The sequence below is a fragment of the Nyctereutes procyonoides genome, unplaced genomic scaffold, assembly GCF_905146905.1.
Source record: "Nyctereutes procyonoides isolate TBG_1078 unplaced genomic scaffold, NYPRO_anot_genome, whole genome shotgun sequence".
NCBI classification, from domain to species: Eukaryota; Metazoa; Chordata; class Mammalia; order Carnivora; family Canidae; genus Nyctereutes; species Nyctereutes procyonoides.
The window spans coordinates 14,095,144-14,119,427 of NW_026575120.1; the positions used below are offsets into that span (position 1 = coordinate 14,095,144).

Sequence of the window (24,284 nt, forward strand, 5' to 3'; positions counted from 1 at the left end):
GAAGAAAATACATATGTAGGCTCATATGAAAGATATATTACACTTACTCTTCCAGATAATTTTAGTTTTGAATCTTTGGCCAGGAGAGACTTTTAAGAAAACTTAGCTTAAAATTATATACAAAGTATTGAATTATTTTGGAATTTCTTTTTGACCTTAGTGCCAATGAAAAGTTTTCCTTCCTTAATTACTAGGGTTTTCCTCATAAATATTAATTAATTAATTAAATGGTGGTGAATGCTGTTCTGGATGACCTATGGTGTACATGGCCAAAGCTAAAATTTGATGATTGCATAGTTTTCTGGAAGGAAGTTTCCAAGAACTTCAGGATTGCTTTCATTATTGCCTCATTCTAGAGCAGTACTATCCAATAGAAATATATTATGAGGTCTCTCTCTCTCTCTCTCTCTCTCTCTATATATATATATATATATATATACATTATATACATATAATTTCTTATAATTCCACCCAAAAAGGTAAAAAGAAACAGGAATCATTAATCTTAATATTTTACTTAATCCAATATATTCAAAATATCATTTCAACATGTCATTAACAGACACTAAGATATTTTACATTTTTTCATGGCACATCTTTGAAATCTATGTATTTTACACTTGTAATATGGACTAGCTGTATTTCAATTGCTTTAGAGGCACAGGAGGCCAGCGTCGATAGAAGGCAGTGGAGGTCTAGAGATTAGCTCAGGAATGCCCAAACCCAGCCAGTCTTCCTATCTGTGTTTCTGACCCCGTCTGGGGTCCATTCTCAAACTCCAGAGCCTCCAGTTATCTTTCTGGGGAAACAAACAAACAAACAAACACCACCAACTAAACCCTAATTATGTCACTCCCTAGCTTAAGAGATCTCTGATATCTCCTACCCTCCTAGGACAAAGTCTGAACACTTTGGCATGATTTAAAAGACCCTTCACCAAAAAAAAAAAAAAAAAAAAAAAAACTTTCACAATCAGACCCCAATTTATCCTTTAAACTGTTCTTCGTGGGGCACCTGGGAGGCTCCGTGGTTGAGCCTTTGCCTTTGGCTCAGGTCCTGAGCTGAGTCCCAAATTGGGTTGGGGCAGAGGGAGAGCCTGCTTCTCTCTGTGTGTCTCTCATAAATAAATAAATAAAATCTAAAAATAAATAAATAAACTGTCCTCCTGTCTCCTCTCCCCTTGTATCACGTTGCTGCAATGACAGACCTGGTCTCTCACCCCACAGGCGAGAGGGGTATTTTTCAGTCTCCACTTGGAGAGCTCCTTGAAGCCTCATTCACTGGCTGGTTCGATGAGGGCCCTACTAAGTGTCAGGCGGCCTGTTGGCCCTGGTTCACAGCTCCCAGGGCCGCAAGGAACCAACTCTCCCCCCCCCCCACGTCCAGCCCCTCCCAGCGCCCCCGTGGGCTGGAGCTGTAGCCTGCAAACCAGCTGGGCGGCCCGTCCACGCTCCTCCCACACCCTCCCCCACGCCAAAGAACGCCCCCTCTGCGTTACTTCTGCGCCCCGCGAAGGCTCAAAAAAACCCCTGAGGGGTGAAGGAGCGCCCGAGCCCCACGTCCTCACGGCAGGAACCGAAGCGCGGAACACGGAGGGCTGAAGGAGACCGTCCTGCCCATACAGGACCCTCCTGTATGCAAGGGTCCCCGCACAGCTCTGACAGCACCCGGCCGCGAGCCGTTAACCCACACAAGCCCCCGGCTCCATCGCCGCCGCCAGCCGGACCGGACGGACTCCCGAGCAGGAGCGGCGGGCCGTCGGGGGGCGGCGCCCGCAGCCGCGCGGAGGAGACCGCGGACCGCGAGAGGGTGCCTCAGAGCGGGGGTGCGGAAGAACGCACCAACCGGCAGCCCGGCCGCCGCGGCGCCGCTGGGACTACAACTCCCGGGGGGCGCCGCGCCGCGGGGGCGGAAGGGGCGGGGCGAGGTGGGCGGGCCCGGGGCGGCCGTCGGGCCAGGCTCGGGCTGCGGGCGCGGCGCGCGGGAGACCATGTCCGGAGGCAGCAGCTGCAGCCAGACCCCGAGCCGGGCCATCCCCGCCACTCGCCGGGTGGTCCTCGGCGACGGCGTGCAGCTGCCGCCCGGGGACTACAGCACCACCCCCGGCGGCACGCTCTTCAGCACCACCCCGGGAGGTAGGCGCGGGCTCCGAGAGCGGGCGGTGCGGAGGGCTGACCGAGCGGAGCGGGAGGGGTCGGGAGCCGCCGGTTGGACGGGGCGACCGAGCTCAGGGGCGCGGTGACTGCAATAAGGCGCATCAGGGAGGCAGCGAGGGTCGCGGAGGTGGCCACCAGGAGCGAGCAGATGGTCGCTGCCCATTGCCTACCCTCTGGGTGCGTCCCCCCCGAGCCCGGACTGCAAACTGCTCCTTGAGTTTCCTCCTCCTGGGAGAGACAACCGAGTATACGGAAACATCCGCACGCTTGCAGAACGACCACATGCCAGGGTGTGCTGCCCCTTGTGGGTTTGGGGGCCTTCTGAGGCAGAATAGCGTGGGGTCAGAGTGGCCTGAGAGCAAGGGGAGGCCTGGCCTGGGGCTTTTAGGGGATGGGGACGGGCGTTCTCTGTCGGGGTAAACGACTCTTGCAGAATCCTTTTTCCTTCCCGGGGCACCCCCAGTTTTCCACTGGGCCAGCACCCTCTGACGGAGGATTTGGGCTGACGGCCCCGTCTGCTCCAGCAGCGCCTCACCTGCACCTGAGCCAGGTTGCCGGCGTACGCGTGTGCTATCTCCGCAGAGGGACCCGGAGCCGCGGGCAGGGCTGTGCAGAAAAACACGTTCTTCGGTCCGGGGGGGAGGGGGAACCGTGTGACCTCCCTAAGAGTGTATGAGGAAGAGGAAGCTGAGCTGGCACGGGTGGGGGCCAGCCTTGGGCTGCCCTCGGGAGCCAGGCATTCCCTCCCAGCCCCGGAGCTCCGGCGCACAGGCGCTGATGAAACCTGCCCGCCCGTTTGCATGATGAAATCCTCGTGGCTCACCACTTCCCTGCGATCCTCGTCCCTCTGCCCTCACCCGCTGTCCTTCTCCCCTCCACCTTCCTCCACCGCTCCGGCCCAGACTGCACCAAAACGCCGCCGCAAATAGTGGCGCTCCGTGGAGAGACACGGGTGCAAGTGGTCGCAGGCGGGGCGGCAGCCTCGTCCCTTGCCAGCGTCTGGGAGCCACATGCTTATTTTCTCAGGCAGCAGTCCCACCACCAGCAAACACTGACAGATCCGAGGTCTCCCGCCGGTTGATCCAAAACATACAAGGTTAGAACTGTCAGGGATTATGGATGTACTTGTTTCACAGAGGCTCCAAACTTGAAAACACATGTCCCTTATCCAACGTCACATGGTTTCTCAGGTTGAACAGGAAATAGTATCCAAGCATAAAGGGGTAAATGCTCTCTCTTTTATTAAAAATGATCAAAGGGAAAGTTCTCAGTGAGCCTTTGCTCCACCCTTGACTCAAATTCTCTATCCCTGCAAAACGTCTTTTGTGACCCCTTTGGTGGGCGTTCTCTGTGTCATGTTGTGCCTTCCAGGATCTGTCCTGGACTATTTTGGATTTCTGTTAAGTGAGGGGTGTGAATCTCTACTTGATCTGTCCAGAGTGGGCACTGAGGCAGGCCTGAAGGCTCAGGTGCCCTTTTTTGTACTCTTCGTTGCTGCATGGGGACAGGTCAGTTGGACGCCATGGCCAGTGTTACTGTTTACAGGGAACTCTGATCCACTTCTCACACTGGACTGGGAAATGGAGGGTTGTGTTGTTTTGTTTGTTTTTGTTTTGGTAAACAACAACAAATCTCCCTTGGAAGGTCTTTAGTTGGAAAGGGTCTCCTGGGTCAGAGCATAACTTTGTTTCTGAGGCCAACTGGAAGGGAGCTAGCAGTGCCAGGAGCCTAAAGCCAGCTTTCTTCTCTGGGGTGTTCAGCAGGACAGGCACAGCTCACAGTCCATAACTTGGAAAAACACACCTTGCTTCTTGCTAATGTCATTAAGTCTGGTCTGCCTCAGTGAGCCAAGGCTTGCAGTCTTCCTCCAAAGCCCAACTTTACCCTACCCTCAAAGAAGCTTAACCTAAGGTCATTTCTGGCACCCTTTTGTTCTGGTCTTTACCCTACCCTCAAAGAAGCTTAACCTAAGGTCATTTCTGGCACCCTTTTGTTCTGGTCTATGTTATTTTCTCATTCCTCAATGGACATATGAATTACCTGGGGACCTCATTTAAATACAGCCTTTGGTTCTGTAGGTTCTGGGTTTGGGCCTGAGATTCTACATTTCTAACCAGCTCCCAGTGATTGATCTAAGTACCACACTGAATACTCAGGAATATGGCTTCCCTCACCTTTTCAGACCTCTGGGGTCTGGCAAAAAGTGATGCTTCTAACCAGGTAAACTCTTGAGGTTGGGTTGGCATCAGCTTTCAGACCAGGGTCCAGAAAGAGTCTGTGCAGGTGCCGATAGTAGCTTATTTGCAAGTGCCAGGAGCTATCAGAGTGTCCACAGGTCACTTTTGCTGAGAATGGCACTGTGGTGTTCATTCCCAGAGGAACAGAAACAGCAGTTGATTTGATCCGTAAGACGCCAGTTTACTTCTCATGGTCATTAACCTTTCACAAGCTAATCCACTGATCTGGTTAGAAGTCTGGAGAACTTTAGAGAAATTTGTTAAAAGGAGTTTTGTATATGAATATTTGAGCCTGTGGAGTCTTAAAAATGATCAATGACACAATAGACCAGCAGAATCTTTGTTTTTGTTTTTGTTTTGTTTTATTGGAGTTCAATTTGCCAACATATAGCATAACACCCAGTGCTCATCCCACCAAGTCCAGCAGAATCTTTGAATGGGTCAGAAACCTTCCACTCCCATCAACCTCCATGTCCCCCATTCCATGTTGGATGTTTGACCCCAAAGCCTCCAGGGTTGCTTGGCTGGTAATTATACCTAAACCCTGTACCTGGATAAGGTTAATCAGAGGTACAGGTGTTCATGGCACCCTGGTTTAGACAAACAAAGTCTGTGCCCAGGAAGCTTACCTTGGAGCAGCTCCCAAGTCTTTGGCTATAGAACAGATAGTGCTGGGAAGAGGAGGAGGCGGGCTGGGCACGGAAGCTAGAGCACAGCCAGTGTCCTGAGGCCTCAGTCATCCAGGGGAAGATTATGTCTCCTGATTGCCCAGGGTCTATAGTAACTCTAATAAGACTAGGGTCTCATTATTAAGGACCCTATTAAGGACTAGAGTCTCATTAAAAGAACTTGGACATTAAGGCAATGAGGGAAATATAATGGGCCCTCTTCTCACACTGATCTAAGCTTTCTTTTAAAGCATTTTTTTTTTTTACTTAAATTCAATTAGCCAACATAATCTTTAAAGCATTTGGAACATTTCACATTGTGTCCTTCACTAAAGACTTTGACCAGGGGACCCTGGTATAGAGCACCCCTAAGTCCCTCTGATGCCCATCAGCCTGCCTGGTTCTAAGGCTTTCGCTGCATCCAGAACCAGAAAACAGTCCTACCCTAGGGGCTTGGCTTGCTGCTTAGGAAGAAGCAGACACACCTGAAATAGAATTAGAAGTATCAGAGTTGTAGCCATAGAATCAAACAATTAGTTAGACACCCCCCGCCCTCCATAACCAGTAGAACTTGTATGATCTCACTTGATCCAAGTTGTCAGCCACTAGGCCTTCCGTGCTAACAATGCACACGTAGCCATGAGATTTTAATTGCCTTCCAAGGCTTCCATTTTGTTCTTCTTGTTGTCTTCCAACATCTTCAGAGGCTGCTGGCAGGGCCTGATTTGAAAGAGGAGTTTGATTTTTTAACTTACATAATTTTTTCTGAAAGAACAAAAAGGTCCTTCGTTACCAAATTTGGTAAAAGGACAGGCAGGGTGGCATACCATGTCTTTCTGTTGGTATAAAGCAGTGAGGCATTTTCTTGTATGGGTCTTTATTTGATATCCTTACAGAGGAGGAGTGAGGATGGGACAGCAGTATGGAAAAGAGATTGCTTCCCAGGGGGAAAGTTTTTAACAAAGAATGTTCATTTGTACACGGAGATTTTTCATGTTCAAACAAACAAAAAACCTGTCCCTTTTGGGTCTCAGAGCCCCGCGCATGTTCTTCCTCCGTTATGATTCATGACAAATGAGTCACGTGTATTTGTTTACATGTTTGTTCCCTGCGGTAGAAGGGAAGTTCTTTCCCAGCAATGTTACTCATCTTCCTATCCTGGCCTTTGGGTGCTGAGTCGGGTGTTCAGGAGGTGAAGCCTTGAAAAGAATCCTAGAATGACAGTATTCTCAGGGTAACCTAGCTCCTTTGCCACCAGGCCTGGGTCTGAGCTGGCTTAATGATAACATTCAAATTTTTCTTTTCTGCCCTTTGAGTTGCAGGGTATATATAATCATTTACCTTGGAATGTCCCAGGGACAGAACTCCCTTTCCCTGAACTTTCTCGTTTATCCCAGTATCACAGATAACAGTATTACTAATCCTCTTTTTCCCGGTTATTAAGCAGAAAGTAGAATGAAGTGGCCTTTATGCTGAACATGTCATTGGTGGGGCCAGGGTCTCAGACACTGGGATTGATGGTCCTTGTTTACTTGTTTGCCTCCTGCATCACTGACTAGGCAGGGGTAAGTCACATCTGCTCGTGGCATTTGGATGATCAAGGATACAAGCAGCACAAGATGTCTTGTAAGCCAGTGTCCTTGCCCCCAAAAGTTTACTGAGAGAGCTCAGATACTCAGCCCAGAGTTTCACAAAACTTAGTAACTTCAGCAACAACAATTTATTATTTCTCTCCATTCTTTGGGCTGGCTGGGCATTCTTTGATGGTCTTCCTGAGGTCACTCACCTGGTTGCATAGAGTTGGCAGCTAGATTGTCCTAGGCTTGAAAGTCCAATCTGGACTTTCCCACATTGCAGGGGCATTTCTGGGGACACCTAGAAGGCTGGGCGTTCTCTGTTGCCTTGGTCCCAGGCCATTCAGCAGTCTAACCTGAGTTATTGACATGACAGTTTTCATGTCTTAAGACCCAGGCTCAGAAGTCACATAACATCACACACACAGTATTTTATCAGTCAGCCACAGGGCTATCTCAGATTCCAGGAGAGGGGAAATGACTGCCTTGGAATGAGAGAAGCCTCCTGTAGGGAAAGAAGGGGAGGAGTTATAGGGCTACTTTCAGCTATTTTCAGGCAGTCTTCCACCAGGGCTGAGCCTCAAAGGATGGTCTTTTGAGGGAACTTAACCACCCATCCTACTCTGTGGCCAAGTACACAAGCCAAGGCTGGGTATAGAAGCAGACCAGAATCACAAGCCTGTGAATTAACTGTTAGGTTAAGAACTGGGACACCTTCCTGAAAACACTGAGTCACAGATCCTGCACCCTGTGTTCAAGGCCCTACGTTCAGTTCCACAAAGCAAACTGTACAGGTGGCCATGATGCCACACCCGCAAGCAATACCTTCCACTTTGTGTCATGCTTCCCCTTGCTGACTGCTATCTTGCCTGCCTCCTCTTCACTCCTCAAACAGCCAGGCTTTTGGGAGCACCTTTCAGGGGAGCCCTCACTTGCCTGCCCTTCTAGTACCCCCATTTGAACACCCTTGATTTTCTGGAATGCCGACAGTAGGATAGAGTCAAGTTCTGAGCCCAGCAGCCTTCTGAAAATGTGTAGGAGTGAGAATGCCAGGAGGTGCAGGTAGGTCCAGAACTCCCTTTGGTTTTCTGGTGACATGAATCACATTGAGGCTAACATCTGTTGCCTTAAAGAGAGTGCATGTGTATAAATTGATTTCTCTCTCCTGCTTTTTGGAGTAAAAGGGGAGAGCTGGCCTATATTAATTTGCGAGGGCTGCCTTAACAAAATACCACAGACTGGGTGGCTTAGACAACAAAAGTTTATTTTCTCACAGTTCTGGAGGCTAGAAATCCAAGATCAAAGTACTGACAGGGTTGGTTTCTCTCAAGTCCCTTCAGACTTGCAGATGGCTGTCCTCTTGCTGTTTCTTTATGTGGCATCTCTCTTTCTCTCTCCTTTTTCTCTCTGTGTCTCTCATGAATAAATCAATAAAATCTTTAAAAAAATAAAGATTTTATATTTTTATTTATGTGAGAGAGCGCACACACAGACTCCCCAGTGATCACGGAGCTGTTGCGGGGGGGGGTCTATCCCACAACCCCCAGATCATGACCTGAGTGGAGCCTAAACCAAGAATTGGATGCCTAACTGAGCTACCCAGCCACACACCCCGCCCCGCCGCGCCACCAGTATACTGCATCAGGGCCCCACCCTAACAGCGTCTTTTTAACTTACTGACCTCTTTAAAGACCTTATCTCCTGGGATCCCTGGGTGGCGCAGCGGTTTGGCGCCTGCCTTTGGCCCAGGGCTCGATCCTGGAGACCCGGGATTGAATCCCATGTCGGGCTCCCGGTGCATGGAGCCTGCTTCTCCCTCTGCCTGTGTCTCTGCCTCTCTCTCTCTCTCTCTCTCTCTCTCTCTGTGTGTGACTATCATAAATAAATAAAAAATTAAAAAAAAATTAAAGACCTTATCTCCAAATACAGTTTCATTGAGGTAGGAGGTTGGAACTTCAGCAAGTGAATTTGGATGTGGTGTGGAGGCAGTTCACACAGAAAACAAGGCCCCTCCCTCTTCCAGCCACAGCTTTTGTTGCTATATAATGGGAGGCATTTCAGTTGGGTGCTCCCCATTGGTGATGAATTTCAGGGGTAACCTTACCCTCTTCTGCACAGATTCATTTTGAAGTATTTGGAGGGAAGTGAGGGAAGAAGGAACTTGGCCAACTCTTAGAATAATTATTTCAGCTATTTTGTTCGGCGTGTTTCGGCAAAAGCCTTGTCCCTGCTTCTTAATTTTCAAATAAAATGGACTATTGCCTCCTATGTCAGGGCCTCAAAGGTGAGAGGGCCCTTTGTCATTCATTGATTGCCTAATTTGGTATTTGAGAAGCTTCCTAACATTGCCGGCCCCTGAGAAACATTCAGATACTGGTTCTCATTGCAGAGCTGACAGGGCTAATAGTGAAGAAGAATCTCGGACCGACCACGTCTGGTTCTCTACCCAGTATTTCCTCCCTGACAAGGTGGCTCAGCTTGCTAAACAGACTGCCCAGCAAGACAAGCTACCCTGACACATGCAGTTCCTGCTGTGTGGTGGATGGCGTGGGAGACCCCTGGTAAACTCTGTGTTTGCCTCCAGGTTGGCACAGAGCTGCTGGCGAGAGCTGAATGTAAAATTATCCGGAGTATTTAGTTCACAGGCTGCTGGCTTGCATCTGAGCATAGGCATTTGAGCCTCCCACCGAGCATGTTGTGAAACACCCTCCCTTTCCCTGGAATGGGAACAGCAGTTCTAGGAATTCCGTCCTTGGACTCTTGCTAGGCCTCACGTCCCCCACTCAGGGGAAGAATGTTTCCGCCAGGGGAGGTGCAGGGGAAAGCAAGGGACAGGCAGAGCTCAATTTACAGAAGCTGTGGCCAGCCCCATGTTGAACCTGAGTGTGGGTACTGTGGGAAGGTGGAGAAGAAATCAAGGCAGGCCTCTCCCAGGGAACATCCTGTTCTGGCCAGATACTCAGAAGAATAGGGGAAAGTCACCAGACCCCTGGAATGTTCCCAGTTGCCCATGCTGGCTGAAGCATGGCAGCCTGGGTCTGCTTTGCTAGTTTTAAACAGAGGCTGATGTTTAGGATTGGAGGCAATACAGGCTAGGTCTGCTCCCATGGGGACAGCCTTTCTGAGCCTCAGTTTCCTGTCTGTGAGTGGAGGACACTGTGTCTCCTTTGTGGGGAGTTGGGGGATGGGGGTACTGAGATCTGGCATATCAGGCCATGAGCACAGTGTTTGGCCCACAGACAGACAGTGCTTTCATCTTCACAGTACGCCTGTGAGGTGTGGAACTTTTTAAAATATTTTTATTTATTTATTCACGAGAGACACAGAGAAGCAGAGACATAGGTAGGGGGAGAAGCAGGTTCCTTGCAGGGAGCCCGATGTAGGACTCGATTCCTGAACCAGGATCATGCCCTGAGCCAAAGGCAGATGCTCAACCACTGAGGCACCCAGGTGTCCCAAGGTATGGATTTTGTTAGTCCCCGCCTCTTATTGCTGAGGAATTAAGAGTTGAGGGGCTGGCACAGCAAACCCAGATTCGAGCTCAGCACTTATCCCTCCAAGCACTGTGTTGTTTGCACCACACTGAACAGTTGCCAACAGCCAAAATAAGTGGTAGTGTATCAGAGCTGGAACAGACCCCAAAGATTACCTATAAAGCCTGGCACATGGTTGGTGCTTTAAAAATAGCTTGAATGAGCCTAGTACACCAGCCTTGTTTACAAGTGAGGAAAACAGACCCAAGGGGACTGTCTGCATTCTTTTTATTTTAATATTTTATTTATTTATTTGAGAGAGAGAGAGAGAGAACATGAGGTAGGGAAGAGGCAGAGGGACAAGGACAAGCAGACTCTCTCCAAGCAGGGAGCCCAACACGGGCCTCGATCCCAACACTCCCAGATCACAACCTGGGTTGGAGGCAGACACTTAACAGACTGAGCCATCCAGGTGCCCCAGAATGTCTGCATTCTTTGTACATTCAAGTAAACTGTCATCATCACAAGCATGCCCTGAGAAAAATTACCATTCTTGTATTTGGGGCACATGTAAAGTTTTTATAATCCTGAATGAACACTGGTTGCCAAACATGCCAAAGCTCATGTTAATTCTTAAAGCATGTTTCTGTGGGCCAAAAAAAGGATAGAGGGTCCCCTTACCCTCCCGCATCCTCCACACCCTGGTCTCTTTTCAGAGCAGCTTACCTCCTCTCTGATTTGCTCCAGCTCTCACTGGATAATTGGTCCCTAAAATATGTCACCTGAAGCCATGCCAGTCATAATAGCTAGGATTTGTTCACATAGGTCTTACCTTGTGTCAGCTACTGTTCTAATCCACACCATTATTTTATGAAGTTGGGAGTTAAAGTCTAACATGGACAGGTCCTAGCACACAGCTGCCAAGAGAGATGCTGGCAGGGCAGGCTCAAGGCTCCACTTATCCTAGCCAGCCAGCAGAGAGCCCCCTGGGCTTTCTATGGAGAGTGTATGGGAAGGGTCCACTAGGTCGACCCTAGTACTAGCCAAGGCCATTTTAACTTGGCTTCCTAGAAAAGGAGATTGTGACCTCTATCCTTATTTGTTTGCTTAATACCCTATGTATTAGAGTTTTGTATTAAAAACAAAATATGGGGATGCCTGGGTGGCTAAGTGATTGAGCGTCTGCCTTTGACTCAGGGCTTGATCCCCGGTCCTGGGATTGAGTCCACATCAGGCTCCCTGCGAAGAACCTGCTTCTCCCTCTGCCTATGTCTCTGCCTCTCTTTGTCTCTGTGTCTCTTATGAATAAATAAATAAAATCTTTAAAAAAATAATAACTGGACAGCATCAAATTGTAGATCTGATCAATAATTTAACCTATCCCTTAATATAAAAAAATAAAAGTTTTACATATATGTATATGTGTACAATTATAGTATTCTGTCCTCTTTTGTATTCCTTGTTTTTTTTCCATAATAAAAGTATGTCAAACTTACATGTAAGTTGTTTTTGTTTTTTTGTAAGTTGTTTTTATGTGTAAATAGTTACATCTCAAAATGACTAAAGGCTCCTAATAAAGCAGTAATCCCTTGCCTCTCCACCCCCCTCACTCTTTAGAAGCAACTAACATTTTCTCTTTTTGGGGATTTACCACCATATTTCTAGCTTTTTCTGGACTTTATCTATTGATAGATGAGGACTTATTATTATTTGTATACCCTCATCTTCTCTTCCTATTCCCCAGTATAATTATATCACAGTTTTTATTACTATGCCTCTTGATCAGCCAGGTAGTTAATTATTATACACCATTTTACAAAAATAGTTAACAGTTGCTTCATTTTAAAAATGTGGTTAGTTTTGATGTGCCTGGGTTCAACCACTCATCAGTTGGTTGAACATCTGATTCTTGGTTTCTGCTCAGGTCATAATCTTATGGGGTCCTGAGACTGAGCCAGCCTCCGGCTCTGTGCTCAGCGAGGAGTCTGAAGATTCTCTCCCTCTGCCCCTCCCCCGACTCAAGTGGGCATGCTCTTTCAAATAAATGAATAAATCTTTTTTTTTTTTTTTTTTAGATTTTACTTATTTATTTGAGAAAGAGAGAAAGAGAACAGGCAGGGGGAAAGGAGCTAAGGAAAAGGGAGAAGCAGACTCCCCACCAAGCAGGGAGCCCCCATGTGAGGCTCGATCAGAGGGCCCTGAGATCATGACATGAGCTGAAGGCTTACCAACTGAGGCACCCCAAATCTTTAAAATGCCATTAGTTTTGGGGTACCTGGCAAGCTCAGTCCCTAGACCATGGGGTTCTTGATCTTGGTTGTGATTTCCCGCTCCACATTGAGTTAGAGATTATTTTTTTTATTTTTATTTTTTTAAAGATTTTATTTATTCATAGAGACACAGAGAGAGAGAGAGAGAGGCAGAGACACAGGCAAAGGGAGAAGCAGGCACCATGCAGAGAGCCTGACATGGGACTCAATCCAGGGTCTCCAGGATCACACCCTGGGCTGCAAGGCAGCTCTAAACCTCTGCGCCACCAGGGCTGCCCTAGAGATTACTTTTAAAAAAAATGTGCTTAGTTTTCATTCAAGTATCCCACACCCTCTGGCACTTGTAAAATGCTAAACAAAATACAGTTTGACATGCAAAGTCCAACTTTTGGATTTATCAGCCCATTTTTATCCTTTTATGGGGAACTGACAGGATTTGGAGGCTCTGGACCTGCCATGTAGCTGCTGATATGAGATCTCTGATGCCCTTCCACTTGGTAGAATTTTGGTAGAATATTCCTGTAGCTTTCTGAAAATGTCTCTATTTTACTTTTACTTGATTGTTTGTTTTTTAAAAAATTTTATTTATTTATTTATTCATGAGAGACACAGAGGCAGAGACACAGGCAGAGGGAGAAGCAGGATCCTCTCAGAAGGCCCAATTCAGGACTCTATCGAAGGACCCAAGGATCATGACCTGAGCCAAAGGCAGACACTGAACAACTGAGCCACCCAAGCATCCCAACTGATTGGTTTTTGGCTGGGTATAAAACTAAACTAAAATGAATTCTCCCTTGGGATTGTGAAGGCATTGGCTCACCATCTCCAGGCTTCCAGCATTGCCATTGAAAACATTCATGCCATTCTTATTCTCAATCCTTGTTTGCACTTGTTGGATTTTTCCCCTTCTGGAAGATTTTAGGGATCTTTTTATCCAAACTATTGTGAAATTTCACAATGAAAGTTGGTATTTTTAATTCATTATACAGGATACCCAAGAGGCATTTCAAGACTAATCTCTTTCAATTCAGGAAATTTTTCTCTCTCTTTTTTTTTTTTTGTTGTTGTTATCTCTCTTTCTTGACTTGCTGTTATCTGATACTAGATTTCCAGTTTGTTCTCTTTTTGCCTGTTATTTTTTTCTCTTGCTGTCTTTAAAGTCTTCAAAAAGTTGAAAAGTTTAAAAAACAGTGAAGTCCCTTTACTCTTTCCCTCTGTGGATGTGTTTGGGTCTCTCCTTAGATGCTATAGCTTTTCTCAGAAATGTGTGGAGACATTGAGCTGGTTATATATTTTTTTTAATTTATTTATTTATTTATTTACGATAGTCATAGAGAGAGAGAGAGAGAGAGAGAGAGAGAGAGAGGCAGAGACACAGGCAGAGGGAGAAGCAGGCTCCATGCACCGGGAGCCTGACGTGGGATTCGATCCTGGGTCTCCAGGATCGCGCCCTGGGCCAAAGGCAGGTGCCAAACCTCTGCGCCACCCAGGGATCCCGAGCTGGTTATATTTAAGAGTGAGGCACTTCCAGAGCTGACTGGAAGACCTTTGTGAGGTTAGAGGCTGGTGAGTGGCTAGCTGCTACTTTTCATCTGGAACCCCCTTTCCAAAATCAGCTTCAGTTGATCCTTATCTTTGCTCTTTATCCTGAAGAAGGGCATGTAAAGGGATTTGAGGTCTCCATTGAGGAGGTCAACTTAAACTTAATTTCCCTGTCTCCTCCCCTTTTGGGGTAAGGGGCAGAGTGGATCTCTTCCTGTTGTTAGTCTCATTCCCATTTTCCATGATGCCTCTAATTCCTGAACCTTCCTGAGGTTTCTGGAACCTCACTTCCTATTGTGATATCCAACCCCACCTCCCTGCATTTAGAGGCCACCCTCCTCCTCTCTGTTAGAACTACTCCATTCACTCTCTGTCTTCATATATTGTGATTTGGGGTACCAACCTGAGCCTCACTTGCTTCCAACATGAGTATGTGCTTCTATTTCTTGTTTTATTTCTTGGTGTCTGCTTGATTTTTGAGAGAAGAAGCAGGGAAAAAACATGTCTTGGCTCTGGTATCTTGAAGCCACATAGATCCTCAAAAGCTCTTCATGCTCTTGTTTGTAGAGGCCTACTGGAGTTGGGTCATTTTCCCTAATATATATAGAGAAAGTAGGCCCTGTAGAGTATTATGTGGAGACAGCTAGGTGTAATACCCACATAGCCCAGAGGCCCACATCTGACCAGCACCCTCCAGCTGCTACTGTTTAGCACCTTGCTGGGACCTTAGTATAGCCCCCCAACCCACCCGGTTTCCATTTCCTGTCCCTGTATGCAGGCCAAGTCCCCAGCTCCAGAAAACTGCATTTCAGCCAAGGGTGCCTATTTTTGACAATATGAGACTGTATGTTTTGTTGTTTGTCTCATCTGTGGAAGACGGAGGGAATTTCCAGAAGATCACTGTTGGCTGAAGCTGTGTGGTGGTGGATCCCATAAAGGGATGGAAGAAGAAAGGATTAAAAAGCTAACGCTTCTTCTATAGGAAACATTTCTACTACCTTGGTCTCCATCTCATACTCCCTCACTGATGCCAGATGACTCAGTGGTCCCCTCCGAGGCTTGGTGCCTTGTCAGCTGACTTTCTGAATGCTACCATCCCCTGCCTCTGCAGCCTCCCTCCCCAACTAAAATACTCTGACGGTGGGTGTCTTGGGTCTCACCTCTGCTGTTATCTAGTTTCTGGGTTTTATTCATTTAAATGAGGATTCTTATTTTTAAACAACTGCCATAGGTGTAGGACAAAGGCACAGAGGCTCTTTCTTTTTCTTTTTTAAGAATAATTAATGATTTAAAAATTGCCTGGTGCCACTTCCTAATATATACCCCCAAAGAACTGAAAGTAGTGTCTCGGAGAGACATTTGCACACCCGTGATCACAGCAGTATTATTCACAATAGCCAAAATGTGGAAGGAACCTACCTACCTGTCTGTGGATAAACAAAATGTGGTATATCTATACAATGGAATATTATTCAGCCTTAAAAAGGAAGGAAATTCTGACACATAGTCAATAGTATAGATGAACCTCAAGGACATTAGCCTACGTGAAATAAGCTAGTCACAGAAAGACAAATACTGTATGATTCCACTTCTATGAGGTATGTAGAGCAGTCCAGTTCATAGAGACAGAAAATAGAATAGTGGTTTCCAAGAGTTAGGGGGAAGGGAAATGGGAGTTGCTATTTCACAGGTATAGAGTTTCAGTTTTGCAAGATGAAAGTGTTTTGGAGATTGGTTGCACAACACCATGACTGTACTTAACACTACTGAACTGTACACTTAGGAATGCTTGCGGTGGTAAATTTTATGTTACTTGTATTTTACCACAATGTCAATAAAATCTGTGGGGGCTAATAATCTCTAAAGAGCTTCTCCAGGAGCTGCTGACTCCCTGGTTCTGTTTTATTATTATTATTATTATTATTATTATTGTTATTGTTATTTATTAATTTTTTTATTTTTTAAAAGATTTTATTTATTTATTTATGAGAGACCCAGAGAGAAAGGCAGAGACATAGGCAGGATCCATGCAGGGAGCCTGATGCGGGACTCAATCCCAAGTCTCCAGGATCATGCCCTGGGCTGAAGGCAGACAAACTGCTGAGCCACCCAGGGATCTCCAGTTTTTTTTTTTGGTTTGTTTGGTTTTTTTTAGAAAAGAAGAGAAGTGAAGGAGGTGGAGAGGGAGATAGAGAATTTTAAGCAGACTCCACACCACCCAGGTCAGACCCCCATATGGGGCTTGATCTCACAACCCTGAGATCATGACCTGAACTGAAATCAAGAATCAGATGCTCAGGGGTACTTGTGTGGCTCAATCAGTTGAGCATCTGACTCATGGTTCCAGCTCAGGTCATGATCTCGGGTAGTGGAATCAAGTCCCAAGTCAGGCTCTGCGCTCAGCTGGGAATCTGCTTGAGATTCTTTACCTCTGCCCTTCCTCTTGCTCATGCATGCACGTGTTTTCTCTCTTTCTCTCTCTCTCTCTCTCTCTCTCTCTCTCTCTCTCTCTCCCTCTCTCAAATAAATACATAAAATCTTTAAAAAAAAACAAAAACAAAGGGTCAGACACTTAACCAGCTGAACCACCCAGGCACTCCCCTCTACCCTGATTCTTTTTGAGATCCTTGAATCTCCAAGTCTTAGGTTCCACTCTGATGTGGTCAGTTCCCCATTCTGTGGTGAACAAAGCAACAAAACAGCAAGGCTGAAGGGAAGCAAGGACAGGGGAGATTCTTGCCAAACCTTGAGGATTAAGAAACAAAGAAAAGTGGTATGTCTCTGAAGCCAGAGCATTTACCCTCAAGGAGAAGGCACTGCTCCATTTAAGTCTTCATTTAGAGCCCCTTGGGCTCATAGGCACTCCTCTCAGCCCTTCATGTTACAGATGAGGAAACTGAGGCCCAGATAGGGGAGGAGCGGAGGGCGGTGGGCAGTAGGGTCACACGGCTGGTTGGTAGCAGAGCCTACAGCACAGCCTGGGTTCTGTGTTCTTTGCTTTCCACCCTCCCCCTAAGAAATGTTAGTGTGAACCGTAGTTCACATGGTGTTGGTGGACAAGGCTTGGGCATTACTGCCTCTCAGGCAGGGAGAGCAAGACTGGGTAACTGCCCAGGCAGGGCTGCAGTCAGATGGGGACATGCAAGTAGGCCAAGTGCACCTTCTGGTATCTCTTAACCATTTCTGTGCTTCTCAGCATTCCAGCCCTCAGCAGAATGACCTACACCCCATGCACTCCTGCTCAGATCTCTGGGGTGCAAACAGGTTCCTCTCCTGGGTGCTGCTCACAGAGCCCCTGCTCAACATTGAGACATGGATCCCCACTTTCGGAATGTCACTCATCGTAGCCCTCAAGTAGGGAAAATTCTTCAGGTCTATTGATAAGGAAGGGCACTCCTGAAGTCTTTGATCCTTGCTTCTAAACTCCAGCACTCGCATTCCATCTGCAGTTTGTATTGTACCTTGCCTTCTATTTGTATGTATATTTTAGTATTTGTCTTTGTATCCTTTACCTTTTTAACTTAGTTTTTGTTATTTTATCTTATGTGCATTATTTATAACATATATACTATTATAATATTCAATTATATCGTATATGAAAAGGAAACTTGATATCACAACTATATATGGAAAACCAGATTCACTTGCCATAAATAGAAGGTAACTATAAAAAGAAATATAATGACACCAAGGCAGTTTTAAATTCTAGCTGGATTCCATTGCCTGCTGAAGGATTTGAGCCTGAGGCCTGCCCTTTGTTGAAAAGGCTGAATCAGGAGTGTGAGGGAGGTGTTTAAGATATGTTACTAATTACTACCTTCCTTGTGTTTAGAGGTAATTCTGAGTAAACAAGGAAACAACATGAATCACCTCTCCCTAATCATTGTTCTTTGATGAAACCAATTGAGTCCTGGACTTTAGAAAATGTTCCTTTTTAAGATATCACTCAGACAACCACCCTCACAGGCTAGGTCCTGGGTGTGGTTTAAGGATAGTGAATAACTCCATGAGACTTGGTCCTCACCCTAGGGTGATGCTCAGGAAAGGAGAATGAAGAGGGAGTGGATAGAACATAGATCATGGGCAAGCCCTGAAGTGCGGTAACACATCAGAGCAGCTGTCACAAGGGAGACGGGCTTAGCAGGAGAGCCTTTAGTGGGAATGTGGAGCCCATGCATCACTTCTGTCCACGAAGCTCAGGCAGGAGTTCTCATTTTTACTGATTTGGGGGAATCACTTAATTTTCTGTTTGCTTGGGACACCTGGGTGGCTCAGTAGTTGAGCATCTATCTGCCTTTGGCTCAGGTCATGATCCCAGGGTCCTGGGATCGAGTCCCACATAGAGGAGCCTGCTTCTCCCCCTGCCCATTATCTCTGCCTCTGTGTGTGTGTTTCCCATGAATAAATAAATAAAACCTTTAAAAAAATTGTTCTTTTTACTCATCTGTAAAATGGAGTTACAGATTCTGGATATCCCATGAAGGTCCTATAAGGACTGAATAGAAAAATAAATAAAAATGTACCTTCTCAGGGTGCCCAGGTGGCTTAGTTGGTTAAGTGTTTGCCTTCAGTTCAAGTCATGGGGTCCTGGGATCGAGCATTGCATGGGGCTCCCTGCTCAGAGGGGAGCCTGCTTCTCCCTCTCCCCCATCCCCTCCTCTCCGCTCATGCTTTCTCCCTCTTTCAAATAAATAAATAAAATCTTTGGGCAGCCCGGGTGGCTCAGCGGCTTAGCGCTGCCTTCGGCCCAGGGCATGACCCTGGAGACCCGGGATTGAGTCCCATGTCGGGCTTCCTGCATGGAGCCTGCTTCTCCCTCTGCCTGTATCTCTGCCTCTGTCTGTGTGTGTGTGTGTGTGTGTGTGTGCGCGATTGATGAATAAATAAATAAATAAATAAATAAATAAATAAATAAATAAAATCTTTAAAAAAAAACATGTATCTTCTCTAGTATTGTATATGATTGTCCTGAGTAATAACACTGAACACTGATTAGTGAGTTGGACAACTTTAAGGGGAGAGTCCAGGATGCACTGATCTGAGAGGAGAAGGTGCAGTGTGGCGGGCTGCCAGGCCTCTTTTTCCATCAGAGTGCCCACATGATGAGATTGGTGGTTCAGAGGCAACAGAGCAGGGCTGCAACCAGACCCCTGAATCTGCCTCACTCCTCTTTTTTTTTTTTTGGCATTTATTTTCAGTAAACTCTACCCCTGTGGTGGGGCTCAAATCGACAACCCCAAAATCACTGGCAGACAACTTGAGTCCCATGCTCTGTCAGCTGAGCCAGCCAGGCACCCCAGCCTCACTCCTCCTTGATCCAGCTTTTGCAGATAAACCTGCTGCCTCTAATAATCATGCCTCAAAGAAGTGGAAAACAAGCAGGGAGGTTTGAGATGGCTTTTTCAACATCCTTGCCCCCCGCTAGGTACCAGGATCATCTATGACCGGAAGTTCTTGATGGAGTGTCGGAACTCGCCTGTGACCAAAACACCCCCGCGGGACCTGCCCACCATTCCCGGGGTTACCAGCCCTGCCAGTGAGGAGCCCCCGACAGAGCCCAGCCAGAACCACCTGCGAAACAGCCCGGAAGATAAGCCGGCCGGTGGTGAGTGACAGGGCTTGACCAGGCCCTTCCTTAGGGAGGGAACATAGGCAGCTGATAGATCCCTTTCAAAGAGGAAATTTCAGGGAAGGGAATGATGGCCACTGCCCTACCCTCTGTGGAACAACTTAGAGACCAGATGTGGATTGGGGGGTAGAACTTTCAGGGGTACCAACTTTCCACATGAAAGGAGTCTGAGAACTCCAAGAGAGGGGATTTGGCCTCATCAGGTAATTTAATTGGTAGGGAGTTTGTTTGAAATGGAGGGGAGGGCTCCACACAGCCACTTTCATAAGCATGACTCTTGGTATAATTGTCCCTGAAGCATTTTCCCATGTCTGCCATGCTTGGGACATATCCATGATGTGCATGGGCAGGAGATGACTTCTCAAAGATATGATATATGTACCCTCTAGGAAATTACAGGTCTATAGGATCAGAAAGACATCCAGGATGCCTCCTGTATTGGTCTGCTGGTAGATTCTTGATGAAGATGAGTAGAAACAATTGTTGTTTTTGCAGGTTTGACATGGGGAGGCTAGGTCCTTCTTGGTATCTCACCTTGCCTTCCCCCTAAATAAAGAGCAACCACCCGGGGAAAGGTGTGTGTGATGCATTCTTGTGGCATCATGACTAGCTCACCAGAGCATCTCAGCGTCCTACTGTGGGAGAGTGAAGTGTGAGCACTGGCAGACAACTTGAGTCAGATTGGAACCCGCTAACCCTTCACCCGGAAGGCGGTGGACCAAGGCCAGACAGGACGCAGTTGAGACCTCAGGCTGGGCTGGCCCTGCTGACAGCCGCAGAGTCCATCTACCCAGGGCCTGCAGGATGTGATTCATATTTACCCTGGGAACTCCATGACAGGCAGCCCTTGCCTGGCCTTTTATACTTGGAGAACAGTGGGAAGGAGGGAGGGAGGTGTGCTTGAGCACACACAGAAAAGGAAGAATGGATTCATGTGGTCAGTTACCCCCTTTTGCCTCAAACCAAAGACTGGAAGTTGAGGATGAAGGTAGTCATACCTGACAATGTGGAATCGTCACTACTTGACAGTTGTGCCAAACCCTTCGCAGTTTCTGGAGCTGCACTCAGCCATAGCAAATGCAGGGCTGGCTCAGAGGTGCCCCAGGCTGACAACCCTTAACCCACAATAATGGCCTAAGATTTCCACTGTGATGGTGAGGGATGGACCTAATTTTTCATTTTGCTTAACAGGACATTAGCCAAAGCTCCTAGCCTGGGACCATATATTTGTGTAAATAAAACCAGAAGAAGTGGCCAGTTTCCTTGTGGGGGCCAGGGCATCTTGGTATATAGAATCTCAAAGCAGCCTTACCCCAGAAGATCATGAATAAGCCAGCTCCATTTAAGAAAACAACCTCCTGCAGCTTGAGTTACTTGGATATTTTTGTGGAAAGAGTTAGGATGAGGGTAATGAGTAGCTGAATTACCAAAATAACTCCTTTATTGCAGAGTCAGGCTATTCTGTGGGCAGTTGGACATGTGCCTAATAGGTTGTGTTACCATCTTCTAAACTATGGTTGGGACACACACTCAGAAAAGTTTCATGTTTAAGGAATGTTCTTCTGTGAGGCTGTATTTATATCAAAGCTAAGTAACCATTCACTCTTTTTAAAAATAATAAAAATTGTACAAAATTCAGGATTGTCATTTCTCCTATGGGGAAACTCGGTTTCTGCTCTTCCTTTAAGATTGGAGAAGAGAACACAGCTGGACAGGGAAACTTCAGGCCTGTTTCCAGGAATTCCTAGTGGAGTCCTACCCTCCCTCCATTCTCCTTGGCCCCTACTCTTGTAGGAACAACAAAATGAAAAATAATGCCTCTCCCTGGCCTCTAAAAGGTGAGCCCTACTTTACCAATTGTTTACCTGGCCATCTATCCCTTCTCTCCCCAGGTGAAGAGTCACAGTTTGAGATGGACATTTAAAGGACCAGCCATTGAATAATGCCTCTGGGCCCCCTGACCCTTCTTGGGAGAAGAGTCGTACCAGCCAGGCCTTTTGCAAGTCATAATCCTGTGCAGGCATTGAGTATAGGTTCGGCCATCCTGGCCCTCTGCTCCCTCACTCAGGGCACCTGCTCCCCCTTCCTCTTCATGAACGGATACCAGCGGATACCTCCATGTGCCTCCATTCATGCAGGTGCTTCCACCTTAAAGGGAGTGACTATGATGAGCACACCCTGCAGCCCAGGGCCAGGATTGGACTCGGAGGAGCTCTTCTGAATGATAATCTGGCTCTTCTAGCCCCATCCTCTGGGGGCACACCCACCCCTTCCTTAGGTTGGTGTGCATGGGAAAACTCTCCTCCCCCTTCTTCCCCAAGAGAGGAAATAAAACCCACCTTCGCCCTAGGGCCAAGAGTTGGCCCCTGTCTGAGCTCTTTTCAACTCCATATGGGTAGCTAACACCAGCTACTGTTTGTATGTGGGGTGCTTCTAAGCACTTTCCCATACATTATCTCATTTGATTCTCACATAAACTTATAAGGTAAGTAGACTAAGTGTTATCCTCATTGTACAGCTCAGAAGACTGACTCAGAGAAGTTAAAACACAACCAGTAAATGACACATGGGACCGGCTTTGAGCTGTGTGTTGCTCTCCATCTCTTGTTGTTCAGCAGTGGGTGCAATTTCTTTTCTGGGCTTTGTCCACCAAGCCTGTTAAGTGACCCCATCACCTTCGTTCTGTGACCCAGTCCCTGCAAGAGTCAAAGGGAAGAACCCAAGACTTGGATGATACGGAGCGTCTTTGATACACACACCCCTCATATTGGTCCATGATCCCTTTGTATGAGCTGTCATGGGAGACACCAACAGGAAACAAGTACTCTGCCTTGAGGATTTCATTGAAACATAAGATTTGCCATAAGGAAAGGTAGTCTAAGAGAGATTGTATAGGATTGGTTACCAGAGAATGGTCAATGCAAGTAGAGGCTTCATGGAGCTGATGCTCCAGCTGGGGTCCTGAGAAGGAATGGGCTGAGCAGTGGCAGGGGCCCAATATTGCCAAGGTCAAGAGGCCTTGAGGAACCAGGGCATACAAGGACAAGACATCAATAACCAGAGCCAGCAATTTGTGTGGGTGGGGACAATTTTTATAAATGAGTATAAAAGGGTCATATTTCTAAATCCTTGAATGTCAGGCAGAGAGATTGTTGAGAAACAGCTGGTGTTTCTCATTATAGGATATGCTGGGGGTGGATGGCATTTGGCCAAGTGGCAATGGCTGACCTGGACCTTACAGTTCTGGACTCATAACACTTGTCGATCTGCCATTTGGGGAGCTGCTAGCAGGCCTTGGTGGTAAAGTCCTCTGCCTGGCCTTTTCTACAGCTGTGTTGGAGTCCCCCTCACAGGGGCTATGAAGGCAACTGGAATCCATGTGCCTGCTGAGGGCACGTGGAAGGGCCCAGCCATAGTGGCATGTTTCCAGAGAGTACAAGTGGAGGAGTGGCCTGAACCGCCAGTGATTTTCCAACCTCCATCCTACTGTTGGCACAGCTGTGGGCATCCCTCTGACTCCCAGGAAGCCAGACGAGGTCATCTGTCTACTAGCACCCCATCATGAGACATTTACCATGGAAACGACCCAAGGAAGAGCCCAAGGACACTGAGGGATTCCTTGGTCTGAAAACCAGTACTTCGGGAAGGGACAGGGTTCATTAATAGACCAGCAAGTGGTCTTTTTCAGCTAAACCCAACCTCCTTCTGATTTAATAAGACTTTGCTAAGCCTCTAATCCATACCCAGCAGAGTGCTAGACCTTAAGGCAATGCAGGAGAATTTCAAGACCACCACTCAAGGACAAAGTTGGAGGAGGCATGATGAAGAGCAAATAAGAGGAGTGAGAGTGGGAGGGGTGCAGCTGAAGACTGTGAAGGATAGGTGGGCTGCAGGGAATCTGCATGTGCAGAGATCCGGTGTCTGGAATGGATACAGTGTGCATAGGAATATCATGTGAGGCTCCAAAGTGTTGGGTAGCACACGGTAAATTTAGATAGCATAAGATTACATTATTGGGGGGAAAAGGCCATTGGTTGAATGCTTTTTGTATACCTGGAGCTTTACTACAAAGCCACTATTCGTGGTCCCAGTAACATAAGGTAGATTTTTTTTAAAAGATTTTATTTATTTATTCATGAGAGACAGAGAGAGAGAGGCAGAGACACAGGCAGAAGGAGAAGCAGGCTTCATGCAGGAAGCCCAATGTGGGGCTCGATCCTGGACTTCGGGGATCATGCCCTGAGCCAAAGGCAGACATCCAACCGCTGAGCCACTCAGGCGTCCCTAGATTTTTTTAAGGTAGATGTTTTTATTCCCATTTTACTTACGTCTGTGGTGGCTGTGTGTCAGAATTAGGATTCCAGCTTCTATCTGTCCAGCTCCAAAAACCATGCATGTCCTTTATACCACACTAGGTGGAACTGAGGTCCGGGCTCTATAGATTCTGAGCCAAGGGCAACTAGGATGTCGGTTGGAGGTATTAGAATAAGGCAGTGACAGGCTAGTGTTGAGGTGAATCAGGTGAAGATAACTAGAACCAGGCACTTTTTCCAGATAGATGTTCAGTGGATTGCTTAGAATTAGAGGGATTGGGGGTGAAAACCAAGGAGTGAAAGAAGATTGGTAGCCTTTCTCATTTATGCAAGGGCTATTTATCGAGTGCCTACCATGTGCCTGTGTGCAGGCACTCTCAGGCACTGGAAACAGAGCAGTGAGCATGACAAACCTTGCTTTC

General features: G+C 47.0%; 1 protein-coding gene across 1 annotated transcript; it reads left to right on the forward strand.

The window, feature by feature from the left end:
- Nucleotides 1-1,943: 1,943 nt before the first annotated feature.
- Nucleotides 1,944-21,907, forward strand: EIF4EBP1 (eukaryotic translation initiation factor 4E binding protein 1). Its single transcript, XM_055335047.1, has 3 exons — nucleotides 1,944-2,135; nucleotides 19,346-19,525; nucleotides 21,442-21,907. The coding sequence occupies exons 1-3, from the start codon at nucleotides 1,991-1,993 to the stop codon at nucleotides 21,471-21,473; spliced, it is 357 nt and encodes a 118-aa protein (XP_055191022.1). The 5' UTR covers nucleotides 1,944-1,990; the 3' UTR covers nucleotides 21,474-21,907.
- Nucleotides 21,908-24,284: the final 2,377 nt, after the last annotated feature.